This window comes from Arachis hypogaea, chromosome 1, assembly GCF_003086295.3.
Source record: "Arachis hypogaea cultivar Tifrunner chromosome 1, arahy.Tifrunner.gnm2.J5K5, whole genome shotgun sequence".
Lineage (NCBI taxonomy): Eukaryota > Viridiplantae > Streptophyta > Magnoliopsida > Fabales > Fabaceae > Arachis > Arachis hypogaea.
Genome location: NC_092036.1, coordinates 32808185 through 32833642, shown reverse-complemented (window position 1 = coordinate 32833642; position 25458 = coordinate 32808185). Strand labels below are relative to the sequence as shown.

The following is a 25458-nucleotide window of genomic DNA, read 5'->3' as shown; positions in this document are numbered from 1 at the left end:
AATTATAAAGAGACAAATACTTTTTGGCTCTTTCTAAATATTAATATATATATATATATTTGAAAAAAATTTAAATTTTTTTATTTATTTATTGAAAATATCTGGATTGTATTGAGATCACATTAATTTAAATGAATTTAAATTCACATTGACTAGATTAAATATATTTATCAAATCTCAATAACGGCAAAAACACAAATGAACTGAAATTTAGACATAAATAAACTAAAATTTATTCTAATAAACACCTGAATTATTTATCACAACACAATTACAGAAACTAATTTAAAAAAATCAAAAAGTGACTATTCAATAAAACATAACACAAATAAAAAATTAACCCTCATTTTTATCAAAGGAAAAAACACTGTATGAGTAATACATAAATGAACCGAAATTTCTATCATATATGAGTTGGAGATATTTTAAATTTTTATTTTTTTCTCTCTATTACATATAATTAATTGATTCTTAATTTTATCTCCTTTTTGAGTTGTGTTCCTTATTTTCGTAGAAAAATTAGCAAATTTTGAATAATTTTTGTAAAATTTTCTAACTTCTTCAAGTGTCTTGAAAGTCATCCCAACCTTTGAAATAAATTGTTCATCGACAACATACCTGGAGTACAAATAAACTGAAATATTATTATAACAACATCATTGTGTGATAACAAATGAACCAAAAATTGTACATTTTAAAAATTCAGAAACTCTTGCATTCTATCCAAATTTAAATTCATAAAAATACTAATTTTAGCAAAAAAGAATGAAATTATTCAATATAATTTTATTCAATTATATTAGATTTCATTCCATTCCATTCTATTTGTCTTGAATGTCATCCCAAATTTTGGAACAAATTGTTCATCGACAACACACTGAGACTGCAAATGAACCGAAATATTATTATAACAACACCATTGTGTGATGACAAATAAACCGAAAATTATACATTCTATAAATTCAGAAGCTCCTGCATTCTATCCAAATTCAAATTCATAAACAACACTGATTTTAGCAAAGAAGAATAAAATTATTCATTATCACTTTATTCAATTACATTAGATTTCATTCTATTTCATTCAATCCAAAATTGTTAAATAATGAAACTAGATAAAGTTAAAAACGATTCAAACCTTGTCCACTTGATTTGATTTAGAAGAATAATCTAAATCGCTTTTATTCAACTGATTTGAACTTGAATCATTCATTTTTTAGAACACGTAAAATCTAAACGATTTTAATTACACTATTTAATTTCAAAAAAAATAATTACAGATAAAAAATTTGAAGAAAAAGAGAATAAAATTCGAGGAGACACAAGAAAATCAAAGAAAAAAACAAAAATTTAAAGAAAAAAATAATAATCAAACAAAAACACAGAAAAATAAAAAAAATTATGTTGAAAATCTATTATAAATAACATGTGGCTCTAAATCACTTAATTAGATTTAATTAGTAAATTAATTGGATGTAGAATATTTCTGATTCATAATATTATTCTTAATGTATGTAGTTGCATCCATTTCATTTGGTTTTAATTTTGCCAGAAAATATTCAATTCACTGAGACAGATAAGATCATAATATGATTGCCTTCCCTTCCATTCTTAAAACAACGAGAAAATTAATTGAATAAAAGTGCGTTTAAATGTTTTGAACGTTGTTTTTTATGTTTGGTAACTTTTTTTCTGAACACCGATGTGATTTTGCATCCCAAAAGTCTGTTCACTAGAAGTAAAAAATTATAGCTTCTACGTTTACTCAATGTAAGTTTAGGTTCATTGATAGTCATTATTGATTTTTTTCATAATTTTTTTTAAATAAAAAATATTAAGAGTATTAAAATAATTATTCTAATTTTTGTACATTATTTATTATTCTAATTTTTTATAATATGTATTATTGTTCTTATTAGAAATGATAAATTAAATAAAAAATAATTATAAATAATAATAAAAATATAACTAGTAAAAAGTTAAAACCTGAAATAATAATAAAGATAAGATTATTAAGAATACTTAAAAAGAGTACTAAAATATATTATTTTATATATTATTTTTAATTTAATAAATAAATATTAATTTTTAGTATAAAAAATATTTAAAAAGTTATCAATTTTTATATATTATTTTTAATTTTTATTATAATAGTAAAAATTATAATATATTAAAATAGAATACTATAAAAAAATACTATATAAAAAAATATTAAAAAATATAAAAAAATTAAATATACTTAAAAAATAATATTATAATTTAATATTATATTTTTTAGTAATTAATTAATTATTTATCTAAAAATAATTTTAATTAATATTATTTAAATAATATTTATTTTATTAAAATTAATTTTAGTAAAAATTACCAAACATAAATCATATATGTTGACACAAACATACTTCTAACTAAAATCAATTTTATAAAATAATTTTTATTCAAATTGCAGTTTCACCGACCTAAATCCAAACACATACTAAGATTAGTCTAATTAAAAGTTTGAAACAGCGAACTAAAATCCATTCATTGAATAGCTTTTTTCTCTAAAAAAACCTTTATTTTCACTGCGCTTGGTTATTGACGGTGACACCTTGTTAAAAAAAGGAAACGAGGGGGGGGGGGGGGTTGGTACGTAGTTGTATCAAATCACATACACATATATAATTCATTAATTTTAGAAGAATAATTATTTTAGTTCCTCAATAAAAATTTGTAACCATGCTACATGACATTAAAAAAATTAAAGTAAAGTATTTTTTAAGATTTGTTAAAATTTTCTAAAAATATTTTTAAATTTTATTTTATTTTTATTCTAATTTTTTTATTTATATCAGATATATTTTTGACACTTAATTTTTTAAAAAATTTAGAACTAATTTAATAATAAATTCACAAAAATAACCTTAAATAAATTAAGAGACAGACACAAAGTTCTATATTGATTTTTAATTGTCAAATATTATTGTTAGATTAATCATAAATTTTTTAAAATTTTGACTGTTAAAAATATATTTAATATAAATCAAAAATTTTTAGAATAAAATTAAAAAAAATAAAATTTAAGGATAATTTTTAAAACTTTGACAAACTTCACAAACAAATATTATATTTTACATAAAAATCAACTATCAGTTAGTCACTATATAAAAATGCATATTTAGTATTATTCATTAAAAAATTAATTATTCTCTACTTAAAAATATTTGATTATTCTGTTATAGTAAGTTTTATTATTATGGTAAGTGATTATTTTATTAGACAATTGTGTAAAACAATATATATACATAACTAAATTCAAGAGAATAAACAATGGTATTCCTATTTTGATAATATTATTAATTTTTTTTACAAATTTATGTAAATATATAATGCAAAAATATCATATGTACAGTAGTGGCATTATATAAAAATGTGATTGGAATGATTATTTCTCGAAATTTAAGTGTCATGGATTATAATTTTTTTTAAAAAACAAATTGAGTTCTTCTAGTTGTCAAAATAAATATAAAAAGAATGAAAAACAGAAATAACAGTAATTGAAATATTCCTATTTTTTATAGATATTAAAGATAATGAATGAGATACAAAATTTTAATTTTATCTATCATGACTAAATATTTTGTTCCTTTTTTCTCTTTATAAAGTACAATTTTGATTTACATGATAGTCTTACTCTAGAGGAAGCCAAGCAATTCTTTTTACTACTTAGTGATTATCATGAGTCCATGCCACTTGCCTAAAACTTAAATCATTCATTACATGCAATTTTCGAATTTAGGATTCATTAAGCCCATCATTATTAAACACACAAATAACAATGAAAAATAATTAAAGGGCATTTATGGAGTAGTATCTACCCTTTACGCGATTTTTTTCTGAAAAAGTGAAGATCATGAATATGATAAATGTCGAATGATGAATTGATGATCTCCTAAAATGTGTTGGAGCTGTGAGGTCAGAACAAAAAGTAACACACAGAAACTACTCAATATAGCTAATGTCTGTTATGTTCTGAAGATCAGCAAAGAACACGAGAGTCTTGTGTGTCCCAAATCTCGATCGACAAATATTCTTAGCAACACACAAAAGAAATAGTAGATTTTCGGTCTCACAACACCATGTGCGACTCTGTGAGGATGGTGGTCCCACTTGCCATGCACGTGAGCCCCAAATTCAAGATTTTTGTCAGTCACGGTTATTAGGTACAATAAAAATGGATCTTCACCCTTCACAGTTCACATCATTGTCATTCTCTCAACCAAAGACAAATCAAAAGGGTTAATGCTCCTATCCCTTTGATCTTAAGTATACGATTGAATCTATTTTTATTATATAAAAATTAATACTTAAATTCTTTTATATTGTGTTTAAGTTTTATTTTTTTAATAATGTCATATCAACAATTTTATTTATTTGGTAAAATTTAAAAATTAACTAATTATTTTTTAATAAAAAATTTTAAAAAAATTAAAATTTTTTATTTATTATTATTTAATTAAAATATAAATTATTAATTAAATACAATAAATATACGTTAAAGTGTCATAATAATAATTATAAAAATATTACCTTACAAATATTAAAATTCTGATCTACAACTTATACTTGTTAATACTCTTATTATTATATTATTTGATCTACGGATCTACCTATAAATACTACACAAGACTCTATTACTCTTTATTTCTTAATCTCTCATACCAATTAGCGAAAACTTCTTCAAGTAAGTTTAAATTTGTTACATTTTTTTACTAAATACATTCAAATATATCATAAATTCATAATTATAAAATTAATTCATAATTTTATATTTACATTTTTGATATTTTTCAATCTCATTCATTTTTTTAAATCCAAGTAAATTTAAATTTAGCACATTTTCTTACTAGGTATATTCAAATATGCCATTATTATAAAACTAATTTATATTTTTTGTGTTTCTCATTTTTATTCATTTTTTTTAATTTTTCTTTAATTATTTGTAACCCAGAAAAATTATATTAAAAGACAAAATATGACAACTAAACTAAATATAAAAATAGAAGTAATAAATGAAAATATAATTTTGTACAACTCTAATATAAAAAGTCAATACCTTTTTTAAAAATAAATAAATTTAAATTTTTAAATAATAAACTATATTTTAATTTATATTACATCTCTTAATTGAATAATTATATAAAATTATATACAATTTATTAAATAAAACAATTCAAATTTAGGTTACTTTATATATTATCTAAACAATCTTTAAATAATATAACATTTATTAAAATATATTATATAATATAATTAATTTATTTTTTTACGCATCTCGCGAGTTTTACTCTACTTGTTTTGTAAATACTAAACGTGAGTCTCCTCAAATAACTAATGAGAAACTAATTTTATTCATGTTCGCAATCTGTCTATTTTAATTAATTAAAGCATACAATAAATCATCAAATGATTTATGTATGTACTTACATGTTCCAAAGCAAACATTTATTATCTCAATATAAAGGCATATCATTATTGGTTGAATTAACAAATTAAATATTTTATTATTTAATTAGTCACTACAAAAAAGTGTCAAAAAGGGTCAAGTAGAATGACTAAACAAAATCTATCGGTAAAATTATTATCATTGGATTTATTAATGAAAATAATCTGATAGTTCATTGGTAATATTTTATCGTCAAATTTTATCTTTTCGACTTTAATTATTGTCGAAAAATACGACGATAAGTATCGTAAAATGGCCAATTTTTGGGTGATATTATTGTTATAAAAAATTTAACAGTAACGTTGGCGTCAATAATTATATTTCGCACTATGATTACTGACAAAATTTTTCATTGGTAATTCTAATGGTAATAGTTTTTTTAGAATTTAAAATAAAAAAAACGTCGGATTTATCCGACGCAAAATCCAACAATAATATTTTTTATTAAAATTATAACATGTTTAAAATTAAATAAAAATGAATGAAAACTAAATATGCCATTAAAATAAGACACTACAATGTAATAAAGTAATCTTATCAAAAGAAAAATATATACTAATTAAAATACTAGACCCCACAAGTTCTCGTAGTTGTCGTCCTCCTCCTCCTCTTTCAGAAGGCCTTGTTGCTGGTCCCGATGCGACGACTTTACTGTGGGTGCTAGTGTCTGGACTGGTGCAAGTGCAAATGAGAATGTGTTGCCTCCACCATCACTTCCCCCTGCACGCATCTGCTTATAATAGATGTTTATCTGCCGCCGCATGCATGGTATGTGCTGCAGCTTGACGGGGGAGGTTATTGTCGGTAAAGAATTTTTCAATAAAAAATGTACTTTCGTTGCAAGTATAGCACTAAACCAACAAATAATTCTCACGTCGGAGTTTAATTTTTTTGTTCGTCACAAGAACAAACCCTAATAAAAATAACTGAAGTATTCAAACCTCAGATCATCTCTCAAAGGACCTTGCATAATAGTGTGCTTATCATTAGTTATGGGTTGTATATTTTGGGGTTTTGGGGGTAATGAACAAAGAATTGAAATCAAACAAGTAAAAAGAAAGGTCTTGGCAAGGGTTGATCATTGGACGTCCTATCCTCATTATCATCCTCAATTGTGATGGTAAGAGTAGTCACTTTCACTTTGTTAACCCCTAACAATTGGGGAAAGTCAAGCGAGCAAAATTGACCGAAACCCACAAGTCCTAATCAACTCCTAAGGAAAGACTAGCTTTAGTGGTATTAAAGCCAACTAGCAACATTCAATTACCGCTCAACAAGAGATTTAGATAATTCAAGAGTCTCCAATAACTCAATCCAAGCCAACACAAAAATCTCTACTCTAACATCCTACCAAACATTTTATGAAACACTTGCTAGGTATAAAAGGATAGCATCTTAAAATAGCACAAAAATAAAATCTAACAACTAACAATCGCAAGAATTTAATAACAACAATTCAATTAAACATAAAGAACATGAATCATAAATTGCATTAATAAAAATCAAAGGAAACAAAAATGTATCAACAACAAAGTAAACAATTACAAGAATTAAAGTATAAAACTAGAAGAGGAAAGGCATAAGAACAAGAGATTGTAAAGAAAAAAGTAAATCAAAGCAAGAATTAAACCTAGATCTAAAGGAATTCTAATTTACATCTAACCTAATTCTAGAGAGAAGAGAGAGCTTCTCTCCCAAGAAAATGACCTACAACATGTTTTTAATATAATCTAATTGCTCTCTCCTTGTGCCATCTTGAATTCTGCATCAAATAGCCTCAGAGATGAATTGGATTTGGGCCTGGAAAGCTCAGAAATCGCTCCCAGCGTATTCACTTTAATGGGGTCATGTGCCGGTTGTGACGCGTACACATGGGTCACGCGTACGCGTCACCTTGGCATTCTCCTGGTCACGCGTACACGTCATGTCACGCGTACGCGTTGCCTGGCGATCTCCCTTTCACACGTACGCGTCATGTCATGCGTGCGCATCGCAATAAGTACTCCAAATCCTTGCTTTCCCATGAATTCTCCTTTTAGCATGTTTTTAACCATCAAGCACAATTAGGAAAAATTTATGAAACCATGCTATTTTAGTGAATAAATGGGAGAAAAGTTGATAAAATCCCTTGAATTAAGCACAAGATAGACCACAAAATTGGGGTTTATCACAGCTCTTCTCTGAACTCCTACCGTAGGGACTCTGACTATGTATCCCAAGCATCCTTCACTACCATGCATGCAAGGAGCTCCTCATACCTCTGCTTAGCCAAATGGAGCTGCTGACTATGATCTTGCAAGCTCTAAGTTAGGCTCGAGACCTGCTCACGCAAATCCACAACACCTTGTAGATCTGCAGAGCTGGTGGTCGAGGCTAAGGAAACCATGAAGGTGGACGTGTGTAGTCACCGGCAAAGAACGACCCGACTTCAAAGATCTGGTTCTTCTTCAACTCGGATGCGGTATGGCACCACATCGCATCAGGATCTACCACGGATCCACCCGATGGGTTGTTGCATTTGCCACCTGTTGAGATCGCTGTGTCACGGCCTCCAAGTCTTGGTGTATGAATCCAATCACATTTAATGTGAATGTCAATATAATAGGTGATATGATAATGTGTTATTGAATTTTTATAAGCAGTCAAAAACTTACAAAAAAGTCCACGGATCGCTGATCAGCAAACCTCTCCTTATTATCCTTGAGCGTGTGCATGGGTTTCCTTGAAGACCTGTGGCATCAAAACAGGACGATTTAGGGTCTTCGTCTGCATATATTGTTGAATAAAAAAAAGAGACTGATAAAAATGTTCTACTTTATAAATAGACTAAGTACTAAATAGACTAAGTAGAAATTGTTTACTAAAATTTGATTATCATTCATTAGAATGATAACAATAGTTTATTACAATTCAGAATTCTATTTTCTACTGAAATTAGACTCTTAGTTTTTTTTTTCGAAAAAAGAACAACAACAATATCTCTATTCTGCATTCAAATACGAAAACTACAAAAGACCAATACTACTGCTGAGGTTTTGTTTTATGAGAATGAAAAAGGGTCGGGCTCAAAGCCCCTTATCGGATTTGAACCGATGACTTACGCCTTACCATGGCGTTACTCTACCACTGAGTTAAAAGGGCTCCGCTTGATTCAATTCCTTATTCAGCAATAAGCCATGACATCAACTAATTAAATAAATACAGATAAAACGAGCTAAGCATATGTAAAGAAGTTATACTATTTTTACATTTGTCTTTATAATCGTGGCCGAACCCCTGTGTACCTCGACGCCTTGGCCGACGTGTTGCTGGCCCTATTCTCGGCCTGACGACGTCTGAGGCCCACATCCATCTCCGAGTACACATACAGGTCCTTCTTAATGTCAGGTCGAAGCCACACTGTCAGGTCCTCCCTTCTTATCTGCATGTCCTCTAACATCTATTGAAGACGCTTCGCCATGCGATGGTGGAATATCTTCTTAATCATATAATCATAGGCCTCATCCCATGTGAATTTGTCTACATAGTGAAATAATAGATAGTTAAAAACTGAGAGAAAAGTAATTAAAATCATATTTTTGAAAAGTAATTAATGAATAACTTACTTCCCACTTGTCAAACCATCTCTCTTTGACCTCAGCTGGAACCTCCTTATAAGTGGGCCAAGGCTGGTCATAGAGTAATTTGATAATGATCGTAAACTCCTATGTACAAGCGTTATTATCCGGTGCAAATTTATTATTGGATAATTTACACTTATTAAAAAACATGCATTAAAGGGAAACCAAATATAAATAGAATATATGAGTTAAAGAAGTTTAGTGTTTATCCGGTCATGCCATCAGGCCAGCATCTTAATGACCTGCGGTGCTGCAGGATCTAGCTGGAATCCATGAGAGAAAACTGGCACTACTATAAAACCGACCACAGAAGGTGGAATGGATGTTGGGGTCTGATGAGGAGGTGGAGGCAGTGGTGGAATCCACTCTGGCTCAGATGGAGATGGAGCAACATCTGCAGGACCCCGATAATTCAGGTTCAGTACCATGATGAAAGGATGGTTCACTAGAGCCTGTGCTTGCAAAGTCGAAGGCGCAACAAATGTAGAAAGTGACTGGATAGTCATGGAGTGAGTCACCCGCCCTCTACTTCGGCCTCGAGGACAACTCCCGTCATGTCTACCTGAAACAAATAATTAAAAATAGTAAAAAATATCATAATCCAAATGCAATATATACCAGATAGAGAACGATTACCATGCATATAAGTCCCAATGCAATATATACAATATGATATTTGAACTAAATCGAACATGTAACATAAGTTTACTCTAATTCAGATTCCTCTTCTTCATCCCCATCAATCCCTTGTTCATCATCCTCTTTGGACATTAGTTCCTGATCATCGAATTTTTCTTCTTCTTTGTTGTCCCCATCAACTCCTTCTTCTTCTTTGTCGTCCTCTTTTTCTGGTGGATGCATGTCATCATCAACCATAAGGTCAATGATTTTATCGTCAATAAGAGGTGACCTAAGGGTGATAAGGCCGCCGATGTCAACCACTAACTTAAAAGAAGTTGGGTCATCAACTTGGTAAGGTTGTTGGTCTTCTGTCCCATCGGACTCAATGCGGCCTCTAGGTTTAGTTTTAACTACAACCACCTAACTAGACTTACACTTTTCTGCATAAAGCAAATAGTAGACTTGTCATGCATTTTGGGGTAAAATGAAGGAGTCATAATGTCTATATTTCTTAGACACATTCACTTAAGTGACATTGTAATCTTTATGCTTTCGTGTTCCGTATTGCAAACTTGGATAAAACCACTTACATTTGATCACAAATATTGTGTATGTGGTATAACAAAAATATTGTAGTTGAATTTTGTTGTAAAACACCCTAAATCAATATGAATGACCACTACCTGTGTCTTCGCGGACCTAAACCCTAGTGTTATCGATTGTTTTACCTACTAACAAGTGAAAAGAATGAAATCTATAACCATTGACGTTGTAAATTTGATAGCGCATCTTTTTATTCATTGGGCACAACTAAGTGCAATAAGTTCGGTACCCGTTGTGTCATACAGATTCGACCTAATGTATTCCTTGAACCTAGGTGGAAACTTATTGAGTGAAGTATCAGGATTTGTTTCTTGGAATAACCTGTATTAAAATAGTATTACACATTGAATTTTTATCTAAATAAGTTATGTTAATCTTTGAAATGTATAACAATTTATTTTAACAAGTTAGTAGACTTACGTCACATATGATGTAATCTGATCACAGTTAAGCTATACGTGCAAATGGGCGGCCTCGACTTGCTTCTGATCTAACCAGTGTTAGCTTCCCGTGTCCAGCGCATTTCCTTCTTGAACAAAGATCGGGTAGTTTGGTCCACAGGACAAAGATTCTCCCCAATTATCATTTCTACCAATTCTAGTTCTCCGAGTTTCAAGATGTGAATCAAAATAGAAAGAACAAAATGCAAAAGTCTCTTTCGCCAAAAAATACCTCACATATAAATCCCTTGACACGAGCTCTATTTTTCACGGTTCGCTTGAATGACTATATCAATATTTCAAAGGGAAACATCCATCTAAAGTGGACTAGCCCACACATTCTTTCTTTGTAATAAATATGAATTGGTAAGTGTTCCATCACATCGAAAAAACTAGGGGAGAAGATGCTTTCTAGCTTACACAATATCAGAGCAATGTTCTTTTTCGTCAGCAAAAGATCATCAATCCTTAGTTTGGTAGTATACAACTCCCTAAAGAACTCACTTATCTATGTGAGAGATTTCCAGAAGTTAGTGAGAAGTTCTCTAAAGGCAACAGAAAGCAACGACTCCAAAAATATGTGATAGTCATGATTCTTCAACTCAGCAAGTTTGCCTTGAAAGACATTTGTACATCTCTCCAAGTTGGATGCATAACCTTCAAAAAATCTCAAACCCCTAATCCACCTACAAATATTCTGTTTCTGCTTCTTTGTTAAAGCATAGACAACCTTTAGCTTACACTATTGTCCGTTATCAAGCTTTTTTAAGTTTAAATCAGGTCACCTACAAATTTCTCCCAAATTTAACCTGGCCTTATTGTTATCCTTGGTTCGATCATCATCCATGACTGTGCACATGATGTTATCAAACATTTTTTTAATATGCATCACATCTGAAAAATGGTGAACCAAGTTATCCTTCTAGTAAGACAATTTCCAAAAAATACTTTGCTTTGTCTAGTTATGGTCTCTCCTGTAGCCCTGAGTTCGCAACCCTCCTCCATTATCAATGACTCTAAGAAGATGACTAACATGATGCCAAATCTCTTAACCACTCAACTAGATAGGGGCCTATTCTCTTTCAGTTATATTCTGTTATGCCAAAAATGATGGTGGAACTAAAGGAACCTATGATGACAATCAAATCATGAATTCTTACCCCATTGTTAAGCCAAATTGACTTTGTATCTTCCAGGAAAATGGGACACGACATCTTCCCTTGAGTAGACCAACCCGACAACATTCTTTATGCCGAAAAGTTATTTATGGTCCACATCAATGAAACATGCATTTAAAAATTTGTTTTAGTTGAAATGTCATAGGTCTCTACTCCAACACTCCATAATTCTTTTATTTCATTGACCAGGGATTATAAAAACACCTCTATTTTGACTTTAGGGTTGCTTGAACTAGGTATGATACTACTTCGGAATATGTATGGATTGGATCTTTCATGCACATTTTGAGAGGTATAACATAGGGAGTCACCACAATAGGCCAACAAGAATACGGGTTACGATTCTTAGAGTATGATGTAAATTCATCAGAACATAACGTTAATCTTACATTTCGAGGCTTGCTGGCAAAGATAGGGTGAGCCCAATCAAAGTATTTCCAATCCTTTTTGTGCGTCGAATGCGTCATAAGCCATCCTCTCTCCCATTTTTATAATGACATGTCATATGAGGCGCCAAACACATGGATACATACAATCTTTTTAGCCGAGGGATTAGTGGCCAGTAGTGCATTCTTTTCAGTGGAACGCTCTTCAACCTATGTTTACCAATCCTCTCTGCTCTTTAACTTACATTTACCATTGGTATAAAAGTTATACTAGAGATATCAAATTTTATAATATTTTTGGTAGTAGTAAATTTTCATGTTGAATTGAATTTTATATGTAATTTTCATTGTAGTTACCCTGCACCTTGAAATTTAGAAAAAGCCGCTACCAATCAACCTCAAAATTTTCTATAAAATCAAATTTTGATCCAATAGCTCTAAATTTCTATTTGATTCAAGTAGACTCATCTAGGTTTCATTTTAATTGGTTTTAGATCGATATTAGCCCTAAGGAGAGACTTATGCACCTTGAAATTTGGTTCTATTTCAGCACAATGTTATTTTGAAAACAAGTGAATACAACTTCTTCTAAGTTGCATAATTCACTCTTTAAATCTTAAACCAACCTGAATTTCGAATTAGACATGCAAGGATTTTATTTACATATAATTGTAACTCAATATAATTTCAGAGTGGGGAGTTATCCACGTCCAAAGTTACAAATATGACAAACCAGATTCTAATTTTTTTTACATAAAACTCCTGTTGTAAAAAAAATCATCACTCACAAACCACAATTCCTACAAATATGAAATTTTTCAAAAATAAACTAGGTTGAATAATTTTTCATTTAAAATTGATTCCAGGTAAAAATTCAATTTGAGGTGAGTGCAACAACTCAAATAATTCAATGGTTTAACAAGCACAATTCTGCAAAATTAATTTTAGTGTAAAACATGAACCTCACTCCTCAAATTCTATTTTTACCACTTTCAAAGGATCAAACATAGTTTATTAGCCCTATCCCACCCAATAAATTGACCTCAAAGTCCAAATTACTCTAATTGGCCGAAAACACCTATGTTGTCCTTTTTTTGGATTTCTAATTTGTCGATTTCTTGTATCTCAAATCCAACTATCAAATTAGCTATTAAGTGAGTCTCAATACTTCAAAAAAATTTTAAATCATCCCTAAGGGTTGTCTAATACCATAGGAGAGGCCAATTGGGTACCTAATGTAACATCCCAACTTTTGGTACTAATACTAAAATCATGACAAATACTAATCACCGGGAGCTACTAATCTGTTAATCTATGGGACTGTTTACTCTTCATACATAGTTTATTAGTATATGAGTTTGTCGCACTAATCATGTATGGCTATTATATTGTGAAACGATAATACTAAGCATTAGGTAAATAAATAAAGCAGGTAAATATACACATATTAAACATGAACACAGATAAAAGACAGTCATTTCATATATAATCCCGCTAGGGCTTCTTATAGACATCGAGAAGGTACAAAGTCATAGCAACCCAAATTTAATCATCCATATTATATAATAAACAAATGTAATATGTATACATACAGACATACGATACCTCAAGTCTTGGCTCATTTAGAAACTCCTAATCTGGTACTCAGACTAACAAAAAAATCGTAAAATCTTGTCATTCAAGTAAAATGCTAACAAAAGAGAAGGAAAAACATGCTAACGTCCAAGAGCATCACATTGTTAGGTGTCATCAAAATGCAAAATATAATTTTGAGTTCCGTCGTCGATCACTTATGACCGTGGATACAGTGACGACCTAGTTTTTGAAAAGATGAGATTTTTTCCTGAAGAAACGGAGTTTTTCTAGAAGTTCAGTGAAGCAAGTACCTCCTAGCACTTCCACTGCATCATCGAGCACCTCAATTTGCATCATTATTGCATCATCATCAAGCAAGAACCTCTACTAAGCTAAGCTCGTCAACTCAGTCGCGAAAAACCTAGTTTTGAGCCACTTCGGCTAGGAATTTCAAAATTTTGTTTTCCGTGATTAGTCTCAGTTTAGTGATCTGGACTCGAATCGCAAGAGAAAAGAAATAATAATATAATATTATTATTATATTATTATTTGACCTGCTTGAGTATTATTATATTATTATTTGACATGTTTCAGTTAAAATAGGAGATAAGTTTAGTAACATAATAATCGGGCTCAAAGTCTATTGGTGCAGGTTAATGCCAGCACTTTCTGAAGACTTTAGCTATGCTAATGCTTCATCATATACTTTCTATTCTCATACTTATCATGTTACTAGTGTTATTTATACTATTAGCTCAAATGTTTATCTCTAGATGTATTGTCTTTTGTGTTCTAATATATCTAGTTTTAGTAATTATCCTTTTGAGATATTTTTAACCAACTTCTGAGTGACTAAGCACCCTTAATTAATTCAGCTACTCCTTGCTTGACACCATATTCCTTCCTCTCCAAACCGAAAATAAGAAAGAAAAAAGAAAGAAAAATGGTGGAATTTCTGTGACCGTTCATGCTTCCAAGCTTAATTTCTTTCTCACCAAAACTCCAATCAAAATTCTAAACCAATTAAAGTGATCCTCTCTTCTTCTTCAAATTCATGCCACTTTTCAGGGATCAAATTCAGGTTTGGTGGCTGCTCTCCCCTCTTGTTTAGTTCGACTATGAGGAACCATGCTTGAACTTGTATTTTTTTATGTTTCTTCTTAGATCTCTTGCTTAGTTGACTTGTGAGCCATAAAATCACCATTTTCAGCAATATTAAGGAGAGAAAATCCTTTCTAACTAGCTACTGATGGTTTTGCCAGTTGAGGATCTTGAGGTTTAAAGTTGTTTTTGATTGAATATTAGGAGAAAAAGTGAACTAAGAAGCTTTCTTGGTGCAACTAGTTGGAGAAGCAGCAAAGAGGTAGGTTTGATGAAATTAATCTTGATTAATTGTATTCTTGATGAGTGATTGCTGGACTGTTTGTTTGTGCTTGATTTTGGGTGTTTATATGCTTGAAATATGTTGAAAATTTGGTAAAAAGTGAAGCCAACAATTCGGTTTCAAGGTGCAGCTGAAAACGAATTGTTTACCCCAGTTTTGAAGCTTCATTTGAATTAGAATCTTGATAAAATTGATGTGATTTGGTGGCTGGAAAATGGAATTGAAAATTGAGAAAAATCAATTATTGAAAAGATTTAAAAACTAGTTAAAAATCAAGTGGGAATTTGATAAACTTTGATGAACAAATTCAGATTTCTTGAAGAACAAGAAACCCTAAGCTTTTGATTATTTTGTGGTCATTTGTAAATAAAAAAAATTTGTGTTGAAAATTAATTAATAAAAAGTTTGGGGGTTAAAGTATAATATTCAAAAGTTCAGTGGTTAACGTGCAAATACTAAAATGTTTGGGGATCAAAATACAATTTCCAAAAATTTATGAATAAAATATTCTTAAATATATTTTAATAATAATATATTAAGATATTATTATTTCATTACTAATATTATTTTATTATTAATAGTAAAAATACAAATTTTTTTAAAAGCCTTAGGAAGACAACTTTAAGCACAGAATTTTATAATTTTTTTCATAAAATATCTATTGAGTGGCAAGAACATGTTAAGGAGACAGAGATAAAAGAGAAAAGGAACATTAAAAAGAAGATAAAAGTTAGTTAAGAAAGTGTACAAAGAATCATAATTGAACATTAAAGAGAGAAACAAAAACAGAATGTAGAGGCAAAGATTAACTAAGACATCAATTGATAACAAAATAGACGACGAAAAATGAATAAAGAAAAAGCGAACTGGGAATTAATAAAAGAATATAGTAAAAGTTGAGGAAAAGATTAAGGATGAAGTAAAGAAAAAATTAAGAGGAAAGTTAAGGAAGAGACTAAGGAAAGAGAATCAAAAGCTAATTGAATGACTTCGGTCATAAGGCTTAAGAGCTGAAGTAAGAAAATTAAAAAGATGAATGAAAAATTGAATGATGAAAGGAGAATTGTTTTCCAGATGTATGCATATCTATGAAAAGAATGGACATTCAACTGATGTAATTTCGGCCATATGATTTAAAGTCAACGGATGTGGCTTCGGCTATACGACTTTGTATGCAACGGATGCATCTGGAAAGCCATATCTAGGACTTGTGCCTAGGTAACATCGGGTTGCGGGTAGTCAACCGACACATGAGCTCATGACTTGCATAAGATAGACATGCATCATACTTGGTTGAACATCTTTCTCTGTTATGTTTGTTGTATGAATGTATGCTTTCTCTATTTATATTTTATTCTCTGTATTTTCTGTGTCTTGCATTTCTTTTTTTGTACTCTGTGTTTTTATTTTCTCTATTTACTATACGTTTATGTTCTTTAATATATTACTGTCTGATGATAACAACGGAAGCAATTAACTTGACTAATTAGCCTGACTCTAGTAAAAACTCTCCAATTCTTACCCATTCCTTTTCCCCTTTAGATGGAGGTAGGAGTGCCCTTTCGTAGTCTGCTAGTGATCATTCTACGAAAGAGTTCTGCTCTGAGTAGTCTTATGAGTCTAGAACGAGATTCATTTTCTGTTTATATATTTATATACTGTAAGACCAACCGACATCGGCACCCCGTCTATTTACGGACTCTAACCTAGATCCTCCGTCAAGGCTATTGTTTTGTGGCTACTTGATGAAGCACCAGTGAGTTGCCCCACGACGACGTATGATCGTGCAGAGGAGTAGTAGACAACATTCTGGCCTTTGATGACATTCAACCTGACCCGGGTTTTGAAGACCAAGAACATACTTTTTCTCGCTTTTATAGTTTAGAGGGATTAGGTGAGTATAGAGTCTAGACTAGCTTGGGCGCTAGCTTAGGAACTTTTTTAATAAGTCAAGACTTGGGATGTTGTGTGTGTATGTATATATATATATATATATATATATATATATATATATATATATATATATATATATATATATATATAGGGTTGTTCTAATTGAGTTCTATATTCTAATAAAGGTTGGATAAATGAATGTTGTTAACTACTTGAGATGTACCTAAGTGTGGTTGTTTATAATTGTTTTACCTGTTATTATTTGTAAATAGATTAATGATTTCGTTTACCAACTCAAACGTTTTAAAAGAAAAAATTATCTTGCAGAACAATTACGTTTTAACAACAAATTAAGCTCATATAATAAATAATATTAAAGTTAGGAAAGACAAGTTGGTAGTGTTCAACTTCTAGTATGATCATGATATATCAAAAATTGGGTCGTTATAAATACTCTCTGACTAAAGTTGGATGGCTAGAAAGGACCACCAAAATGCAACACAGAAAACAAAAAAAAAAAATACATGATTCACGCACATAGTGTAAATAATTTTATACTACTGTAAAAGATTTTCAATAAATTTAATTGCCTAAAGAGTTTTTTACTTAGCATTATGGAAAATATATGAAATGTTTTATGTTTATATTATTTTAGAAAAGCTTACGAATGAAAAACAATAGAAGTACATTGATAATGATGGGTAAATATAGAAATAATAGATATCTAAATTATTTGGTAGGAATATCTTAGTATATTTTTAATGAGTTCAACTAGGAAAACAATTATTTTTTGGCCAATATTAACTAATATTTTTCATAAAAAATATAATTTTTAAATTTTAAATTTGAAATACTAAATTTTAAATTCTAAATTCTAACTATAAATACTAAACTCTTCCAAATCACCAAAAAAACTCTCCAAAAAGTAAAAATTAAAAAACTAATTTTATTATAAAAAAGTTTATTAACAAAGTTAAAAGTTAGTTTTTCTATACCTTTAATTTTGATGCACCGTCCAATTACATAATCCTATATTAGTAAAAACAACCTCTCACGTTGACTTCGTAAATGCATTCAAAAAAACAGATGTGATTGCACGACTATGTAAAACGCTTTACATTGTCAGTACATCAAAATTAAACTCTTTTTTAGTATATTATACACAGAAAAAGTGACCTCTTTAAAATTAAAGAGACGATAAGGAGAAAAAGAAAAATGGTTTCAGAAATAAAATAAATTTCGCTTTGTTGATTGTTGGTCAAGTCATTCTTTTACCTCACGTAGATTTTATATTTCAACTCACAAATACATCTATAATGTGTTTTGAGTTAATGATTCAAAGAAAAAAAAAATAAGACAACAGAGGAGCTTCAAGAGGAATTATAAATTCATATTTCACTCTTGGAATAATTTTCTCCCATCTTCTCCAAAACCTCTCTTCATGAAACACACCTTTAGTAAAGAGTAAGAGAAGCAATGCTTTAGCAAAACCATGATGATGTAAAAAACCAGCAATGATAGACACTTGAGACACGGTTACAACCAAATTTTAGTCTGCCCCCTCTGAAGAATTTACACGAATTGTCCATCCCGTTTTAGAATAATTTTATCCCAAAAAGTTCCCCACTTACAAAGGCAGTTCATTTTCTAGTCACAAACTCACAATGCCTCAACTGTTATAGTGCACTGTGCATTATCTGACACTGTAGATTTGGTTTGTTACAACCCACCTAGCTGCATAGAATAATGTGTCGATTATTGACCCTCAAATCTGGCTTATACAAACAACAAATAAATAACCTCAATTTTATAAACAACACATAATTATCTTGATAATCAACACATGATCTGAAAATGTAGGCCGAAAAACATTTGACCAAATATATACTAAAGTAAATAGACAAAACTGTATCACTCCATAAGGAGAACGATCAGGACCTTCTTCTAGCAGGGGCAGCCATGGTTTTCCTTGAATATAAGCAAATTTTGGAAGACACACGACACCTAAACTTAGACACAAACACAATGAGGTACTTCGATTAACTACAGCTCTAATAATGCGGTTGAAGCTTTACAAGGAGAGGAAGGGAAAGAAAGATTTGAATAGACAAATCGACTTATAATTACTCTTCAAACTCTTCCTTTCACCACTTTCCCTTTAAAACCCCATCTCACAAACACACCTAAGAGAATGAACACCTAAGGGCATATTTAGTTTCTTCTTTCATTCAATGTTTTCTATTTTCATAATTTTGTAAAAAAAAAGAGTGAATATTGTGTTCATTTTCATGATATACTTTTTCTCTTGCAAATTCCTAAAAAAAGATAACATTATCACCAAGCAAACCTTAACTTTATGGAGTTAAGGAAGTGGGGAAGAGAAGATGATAAGACTTCATCCGCCAATATGTATCATAGGCCTATTTGCTGTCTTTGCAAGGTCAAACATTCCAGCATGCGAAGCTTTCTTCCTCTTCACCTACACCAAAGAGAAGACCAGAATACTCGAACATTATAGTAGAAGAACCTTCCAGATGACATAGCTTAAACAAGGAGTATATAACCGACTATGTTGCTACACAACAATATAAAAAAGCAATAACATGAAAGAAAATGTAATTCCACCATATTGGATGAGAAAATAAATCCTGATAGATAAATTAAATTTCTAAATTATCATGATGAAATTTTGAATCCTAGCAATAATCAAAAAGTGCATACCGCTGCTGCTATTATCTCCCTAAGCTCATCATCCTCTGCACCATGTCGCAAGGGATCCCTTAAGCTAACCTGCAAGAGGACAAGGCCGTGTTAAAATATCACAAAAATCTCTTGCTTAAAGTTACACACAACACATTAAATATCCAATCCAATATATATTTAATAGCCGATTTCTACTGTCCAGTGTCCATATCACTGCATAAATAGGTTTGGCCTGAACAGATAAAATCAACAGTCACAGTGTGCCTTGTAAAAGTTGGCGTTTATCAAGTTCACATGATCCAATATTTTTGTGAGATGCACTTTGCTTTCATGGCACAGTTTAGGAGAATATCCGTAAGCTGAGTCTAAGGTATAATCCTTGATGAAAATAGGAGTAGATGGTTCATATGATTATGCATCTAAGAAATTATTAGAAAGGAAAAGAAGAAAATGGGCATTCAATCTGAAAAATATGAAACATAATTTTTCATATCTAAGGTAAAATAAGGCTATCGAATTGCGGAACGGACCTTCCACCAAACAAGTCAAACAATGAATATACTCTACTCATCGGTGGTGACCAAAAAACTCACACCACTTAACAAAATATGCTACCTAACATCATGCATGATTCTAAACATCTGTCAAAAGCACACATTATATGTTATACCACATGAATAACTAGAATTTAATAGGAAAAGCAACAAGCATTGCTTAATCTAATAATTATACATTCTAGAGTTCAAGATAGCGAAGACAACCAGTGGTCCAACAGTGCACAAGTAGAGACTCAAAATGAGAATTAATTCATCTTCATGAAGCACAAGGAAAGGATTAAACAAGCTCTCACTAACTTTCCCAGATTACGAACAAACTTCAAAATTTAGTGAATAAATCCATTTTCTGCAAGGTAGTATAGACCTCTTACTTTCTAATATGAATTATTGAAAGTTATGTTAGTCACTCTATTAGGAATCTTCCCCAAAATTGAGAACAAACCATCTCAAGAATTCAGGACTGAGAGTAGAAATCATAGGCTCAATCATCAAGGTTATAATATATGTTGCTGCCTATTCTTTCTCCCATTGTTCTGTAAAGCCATTGGTCACTAGTAGAAAGCAACTTATGGAACACAGCACAATGATGGCAAAAGATTTGCCTTAACATTACTCCAAATTTTATCCACCAAAAGCATCTGTGTATTTCTAATACCAACTCTAAATCCCGGCCCTTTCCTCACATTACCTAATGATCTCATTCAATACCCACTTCACTTTAAGAAACCTATAAAATCCTCATCAATGATAACATTGTAGATTCACTAGAAACATTAAATATTCCACATATATCTAACATCACACAGATACTCTTCAAATTGCAATTAACAATTATTGGTGACATGCAGAACAAAGTGAATTTCCACAGTAGATTATATGATTTACCTCTGAAGGACCAAATAGACACACTTTGAAGTTTCCATCTGCTAGTATTCGCAATCTATTGCAACCAGCACAAAAATGCTCCGTCATTGATGTGATAAATGAAACTCTACCTTGATGTCCATCTATTGCGAAATTCTTGGCTGTATCTGTTGGGTGATCCTGAAGTCTCTTTATGGAAGGAACATGTTTTATCTGTTTAATAAAAATGGTGACGACGGGTCTCAACTAGAAAAACAAAAAAAACAAAAAAAAAACAAAAAAAAAATCCAAGTGAGGTCTCCTGCAGAGTTCTACCTTACCACTCTATCCATCATTTCTGAGTAGGGTACAAGCTTCTTGACATTCCAAACATTTCCATCAAATGGCATGAATTCTATAAAACGAACATTAATAGGCTTTTCTCTTGTCAGATCAACGAAGTCACATATTTCATCATCATTAAATCCACGCATTACAACACAATTGACCTGAAGCAACAAACATAAAGGACACCTTAAAACACATCAATCAGTTACCTTTGAAAGTCTCACACAAGAATAATCCAACATAGAAATATGTACAAAAACTACAAATCAATGAAGAATTTCACAATTTGGCAAGGGAAGCTAATAACATGGGAGGTGTTCAAAAAGTGAAAAAACAAGACCAGAACCAGCAAATACCTTAACAGGATTATAACCAAGGTCCACAGCAGCATTAATTGAATTCATTACTTTTTCATGCCCTTTCCGTCTTGTCATAAACTCAAACTTTGCAGGTACCAATGTGTCCAAACTAATGTTCACAGAAGTAAGGCCACATTCTTTCAGCCTTGGAAGTTTTCTTGCTAGGGTTATACCATTTGTAGTCATGGTCAATGTCTCCAGTCCCTTCAATTTTGACAACCCCAAGCATATATCTTCAATATCCTTCCTTACAGTTGGCTCCCCACCAGTCAACCGTATTTTATTTACCCCGGAACTTACAAAGAGATTTGCCAGTCGCAAAATCTCAGCATTTGTCAAAAGCTGAGCGTTAGGAGTTAGCTCCACGCCGTCTGCTGGCATACAATACTGACACCGTAAATTGCACCGTTCTGTTAACGATATTCTCAAGTAAGTGTGCAACCGTCCAAATGAATCTACTAGCATATCAGAAACAGAGTTATCCTTTGGCTGATTGTCAAGCGATGTAGCGCACGATGTTTCATAAGTTCTTGTGGAATATTCATTCAAGTTGCCACTGAAATTGACTTGACCATTGGTACTGCTAGCACAATGAGACCCCGCCTCACAATTCACCTGCTTTAGAAAATTTGCAGATTATCCAACCACAATCTCATAAAACAAAGACTTAGATATATCATCGCCACCACACTCCGGATTAATACAACATGGAATAAGAAGAATCTAATTATTAATTAGAATACTTAGACAAAATCCAAGGACAAAAAATAACAATTTTCATTAAGATGCAAATGGTTATCAATATTTACAACTCACTGCACAAAATTCCTATCAAGCGGGATTGGATAGAGAAGATTTATGCAACAATCTTACCATCGCTTCGAGAATCAAAATTCGGCCATAACAAGGCACAAACTAAATGACTGACTGTGTTTTTCACCATAGAACTTAAAAGATTCTTGCAACTCTATTATCAAATTTACGAGTCATTGACAAGGACAACATAGATATGATAACTATGTTGCTAGTGTATGTAAGAACCCAGGAATCCATTTTCCTAATCCAGTAGAAAATTAAAATAGACCTTGATGATCAATTCATTTGCATGACCAAAGCTAAATAAATTGACAAAGTAAGCTACATATATAGTAAACGAGAGAAAGAGCAATACCAATAAGGACTTGGATTGTCCGAAGCCGAAACGCCAACCAGGGAATTTTGATAAGGAGCGCCTCATTATTGATGCAATCATCAATTAATAATAACAATAATAATAAAAACCAGTCACCGGAGAGATGGTAAAACCAAGGTTCTGAGAACTGAACCGGTCATCGAACCGTTTTAGTCACTGGTTCACTGGTTTATTGGTCCAACCGGTCCAACCGTAATTCAACCGAAAAAACCCTTTTAGAATAAAATAATAAATAAATTATAAATATACATACTAAAATATAATTATAATCTAATATAAATCTTAAAATATCTTCCAAATTTAAAACACATGAAATGTCATAAATCAAAACCATATGATCTTATCAAAATACAAACTTAAGTTTATTTTTTTTAAACAATTCACAACCTTAATTCTCTATGATTTCTTTTGGAAAAATAAAATCCCATCCAAGAAGGAAACCATAGCTGTAAGTAATTGAGAATATTTGTCAAACTCAGCACCAAGACATAGAACAACTATACATATAGAACAGTACCAAACAATCCAATTCTCAATTCCATGAATCATAAACAAAAGGGTGTCTAAAATATCCATAGAATCAATCAAATTCAGCATTAAAAAATTATCAAAAACCAAATTTTGCAGTTAAACAGAATAAAGTAAAGATGGGATTTATACTCAAATTCTCCTTAATCTTAAACCATGTCTCAGCACATACTTTGTGAGCAGCAACAAAATCATCTTTACAAGCACAACCCAATTCAATTGGAACACCAGACTCAGAACTATCACTCTCCAAACCTATGTGACAAATTCTACAATCCCTCTCCACTTTGTGATTAGTATTTTTATTAATATTATTAATAATATTAACATTGCCAACTAATAAATGGATATTGAAGCTTTAAACTTTATTTAACAACAAGCTGTAACATGGCTCAAATAACAAATTAACCAATTTAATTAATACACAACTCCAAACACAGCAAGTAATCTACTTCATACACTCCTCAAAAGCAGTCCCAAATCATTTGCAATAACAGTGAACTATGCTTCATAAACTACTCAAATTATCAAAATCAGAAACACGAAACACACGATTTAGAATCTACAGAGGCATACCAATTTCAAGAAATGCATAATTGGCACAATTTATCAAGCATAGCAAAGCTAAGTTCTCAAAGAAAAATTTTAATTGAACACAAAAACACAGCACAACAGTCAACAGAGCACAGCAGCGAAGAAGACAGAAAACAGGCATATCCCACATGCAACACTTAGTTTCAAAGGATTCAAGCCTGAAGACCCCATCACTTTCTGCAGATGAATTATCAGAATCATTAACAAGGGAGTAATTCACAGTAAAAACAGCAAGATTCACAGATTAATCAACACTTATTCAACAATTATTCATCCCATAACAAGTTCACAAATTAACTAACAACAATTATTCAATAATTATTATTAAAAAAAATACCTAGAAGCTAGAAGCCCTAGAACAGAGCAAAGAAGATCCTGAGCAAGAGGGGGTCAAGGGCATGACCGAAGGGATGACAGGTGGAACAGAGATAGCACCGGCGACGATGGAACAGAGCTGCGAGACGGTGCTTGCAAAGCTGAAACAGTAACTGCACGATGGTGGAACAGAGCTGCACGATAACAACGGTGGCTTCAAAGCTTGTTTCGGCGACGGCGGCGGGAGATGGACGGAGGTGAGGGAGTGAGATCGATGACGGTGAGAGGAAGGAGGAGCTCGAGGGTGATGGGCGGGATGGGTTCGCGTTTAGCCGTTGTATGGAACTAAGGTTGCTGGGTTGGGTAATTGGCTAGGGTAGAGAGAGAGAGAGAGAGAGAGAGAGAGAGAGAGAAGTGAGCAAATGAAAGTGTTTATGGCGTTGCGGTGTTGGTTTTTGCAAGTCAGAAGATAACAGGGTGACTCGTGTGAGTCAAAGACAACGAACCTGGCAGTGCCGCCTATGATCCCAAGGTTATGAGAACCGGATCGGTCATCAAACTGTTCTAGTTACTGGTTTATTGGTTTATTGGTCTAACAAGTTTAATCAGTGATTCAATCGAAAAAACTATTTTAGAATAAAATAATAAATAAATTATAAATAAACATCCTAAAATATAATTATAGTCTAATATAATCTTAAAATATCTTCGAAATTTAAAACACTACATAAAATATCATCAACCAAATCCATATGATCTTATCAAAATACAAATTTAACCGTTAAATAGTAAAAAAAACATATCTAAATATTAAATCCCAACATCATGATTTATCAA

At 31.4% G+C, this 25458-nt stretch overlaps 1 protein-coding gene and 1 non-coding gene across 12 annotated transcripts; both read right to left on the bottom strand.

Annotated features, from left to right (window-relative positions):
* Positions 1 to 8551: 8551 nt before the first annotated feature.
* TRNAT-GGU (transfer RNA threonine (anticodon GGU)) lies at positions 8552 to 8623 on the bottom strand. Its single transcript has one exon. It is a non-coding gene; the product is annotated as a tRNA-Thr (tRNA).
* A 9802-nt stretch (positions 8624 to 18425) lies between these two features.
* LOC112801624 (GTP 3',8-cyclase, mitochondrial) lies at positions 18426 to 25125 on the bottom strand. Of its 11 annotated transcripts, none has more exons than XM_072197085.1 (8): positions 24644 to 25125; positions 23164 to 23396; positions 21990 to 22607; positions 21627 to 21794; positions 21328 to 21519; positions 19904 to 19972; positions 19536 to 19661; positions 18426 to 18916 (listed from the first exon to the last, which is right to left on the bottom strand). In XM_072197085.1, exons 2-7 carry the CDS (start codon positions 23242 to 23244, stop codon positions 19578 to 19580), a joined length of 1212 nt encoding a protein of 403 aa, XP_072053186.1. In that variant the 5' UTR covers positions 23245 to 23396; positions 24644 to 25125; the 3' UTR covers positions 18426 to 18916; positions 19536 to 19577. The 11 variants fall into 11 exon arrangements, with proteins under 11 accessions (XP_072053186.1, XP_072053192.1, XP_072053168.1 ...); XM_072197091.1 differs by having other exon boundaries at positions 23164 to 23348; positions 24644 to 25085; XM_072197067.1 differs by having other exon boundaries at positions 21990 to 22610; positions 24644 to 25065.
* Between the last annotated feature and the right edge of the window lie 333 nt (positions 25126 to 25458).

Excerpts from the sequence above, each read along its gene's own strand:
- LOC112801624 (XM_072197073.1), bottom strand. The coding sequence starts at position 23,244 with ATGATTGCATCAATAATGAGGCGCTCCTTATCAAAATTCCCTGGTTGG. Across the intron at positions 21,795-21,989 it reads TTGGTTATAATCCTGTTAAG|GTCAATTGTGTTGTAATGCG; the intron begins GTATTTGCTGGT and ends TTGTTGCTTCAG. Across the intron at positions 21,520-21,626 it reads CAGAAATGATGGATAGAGTG|ATAAAACATGTTCCTTCCAT; the intron begins GTAAGGTAGAAC and ends TTTATTAAACAG.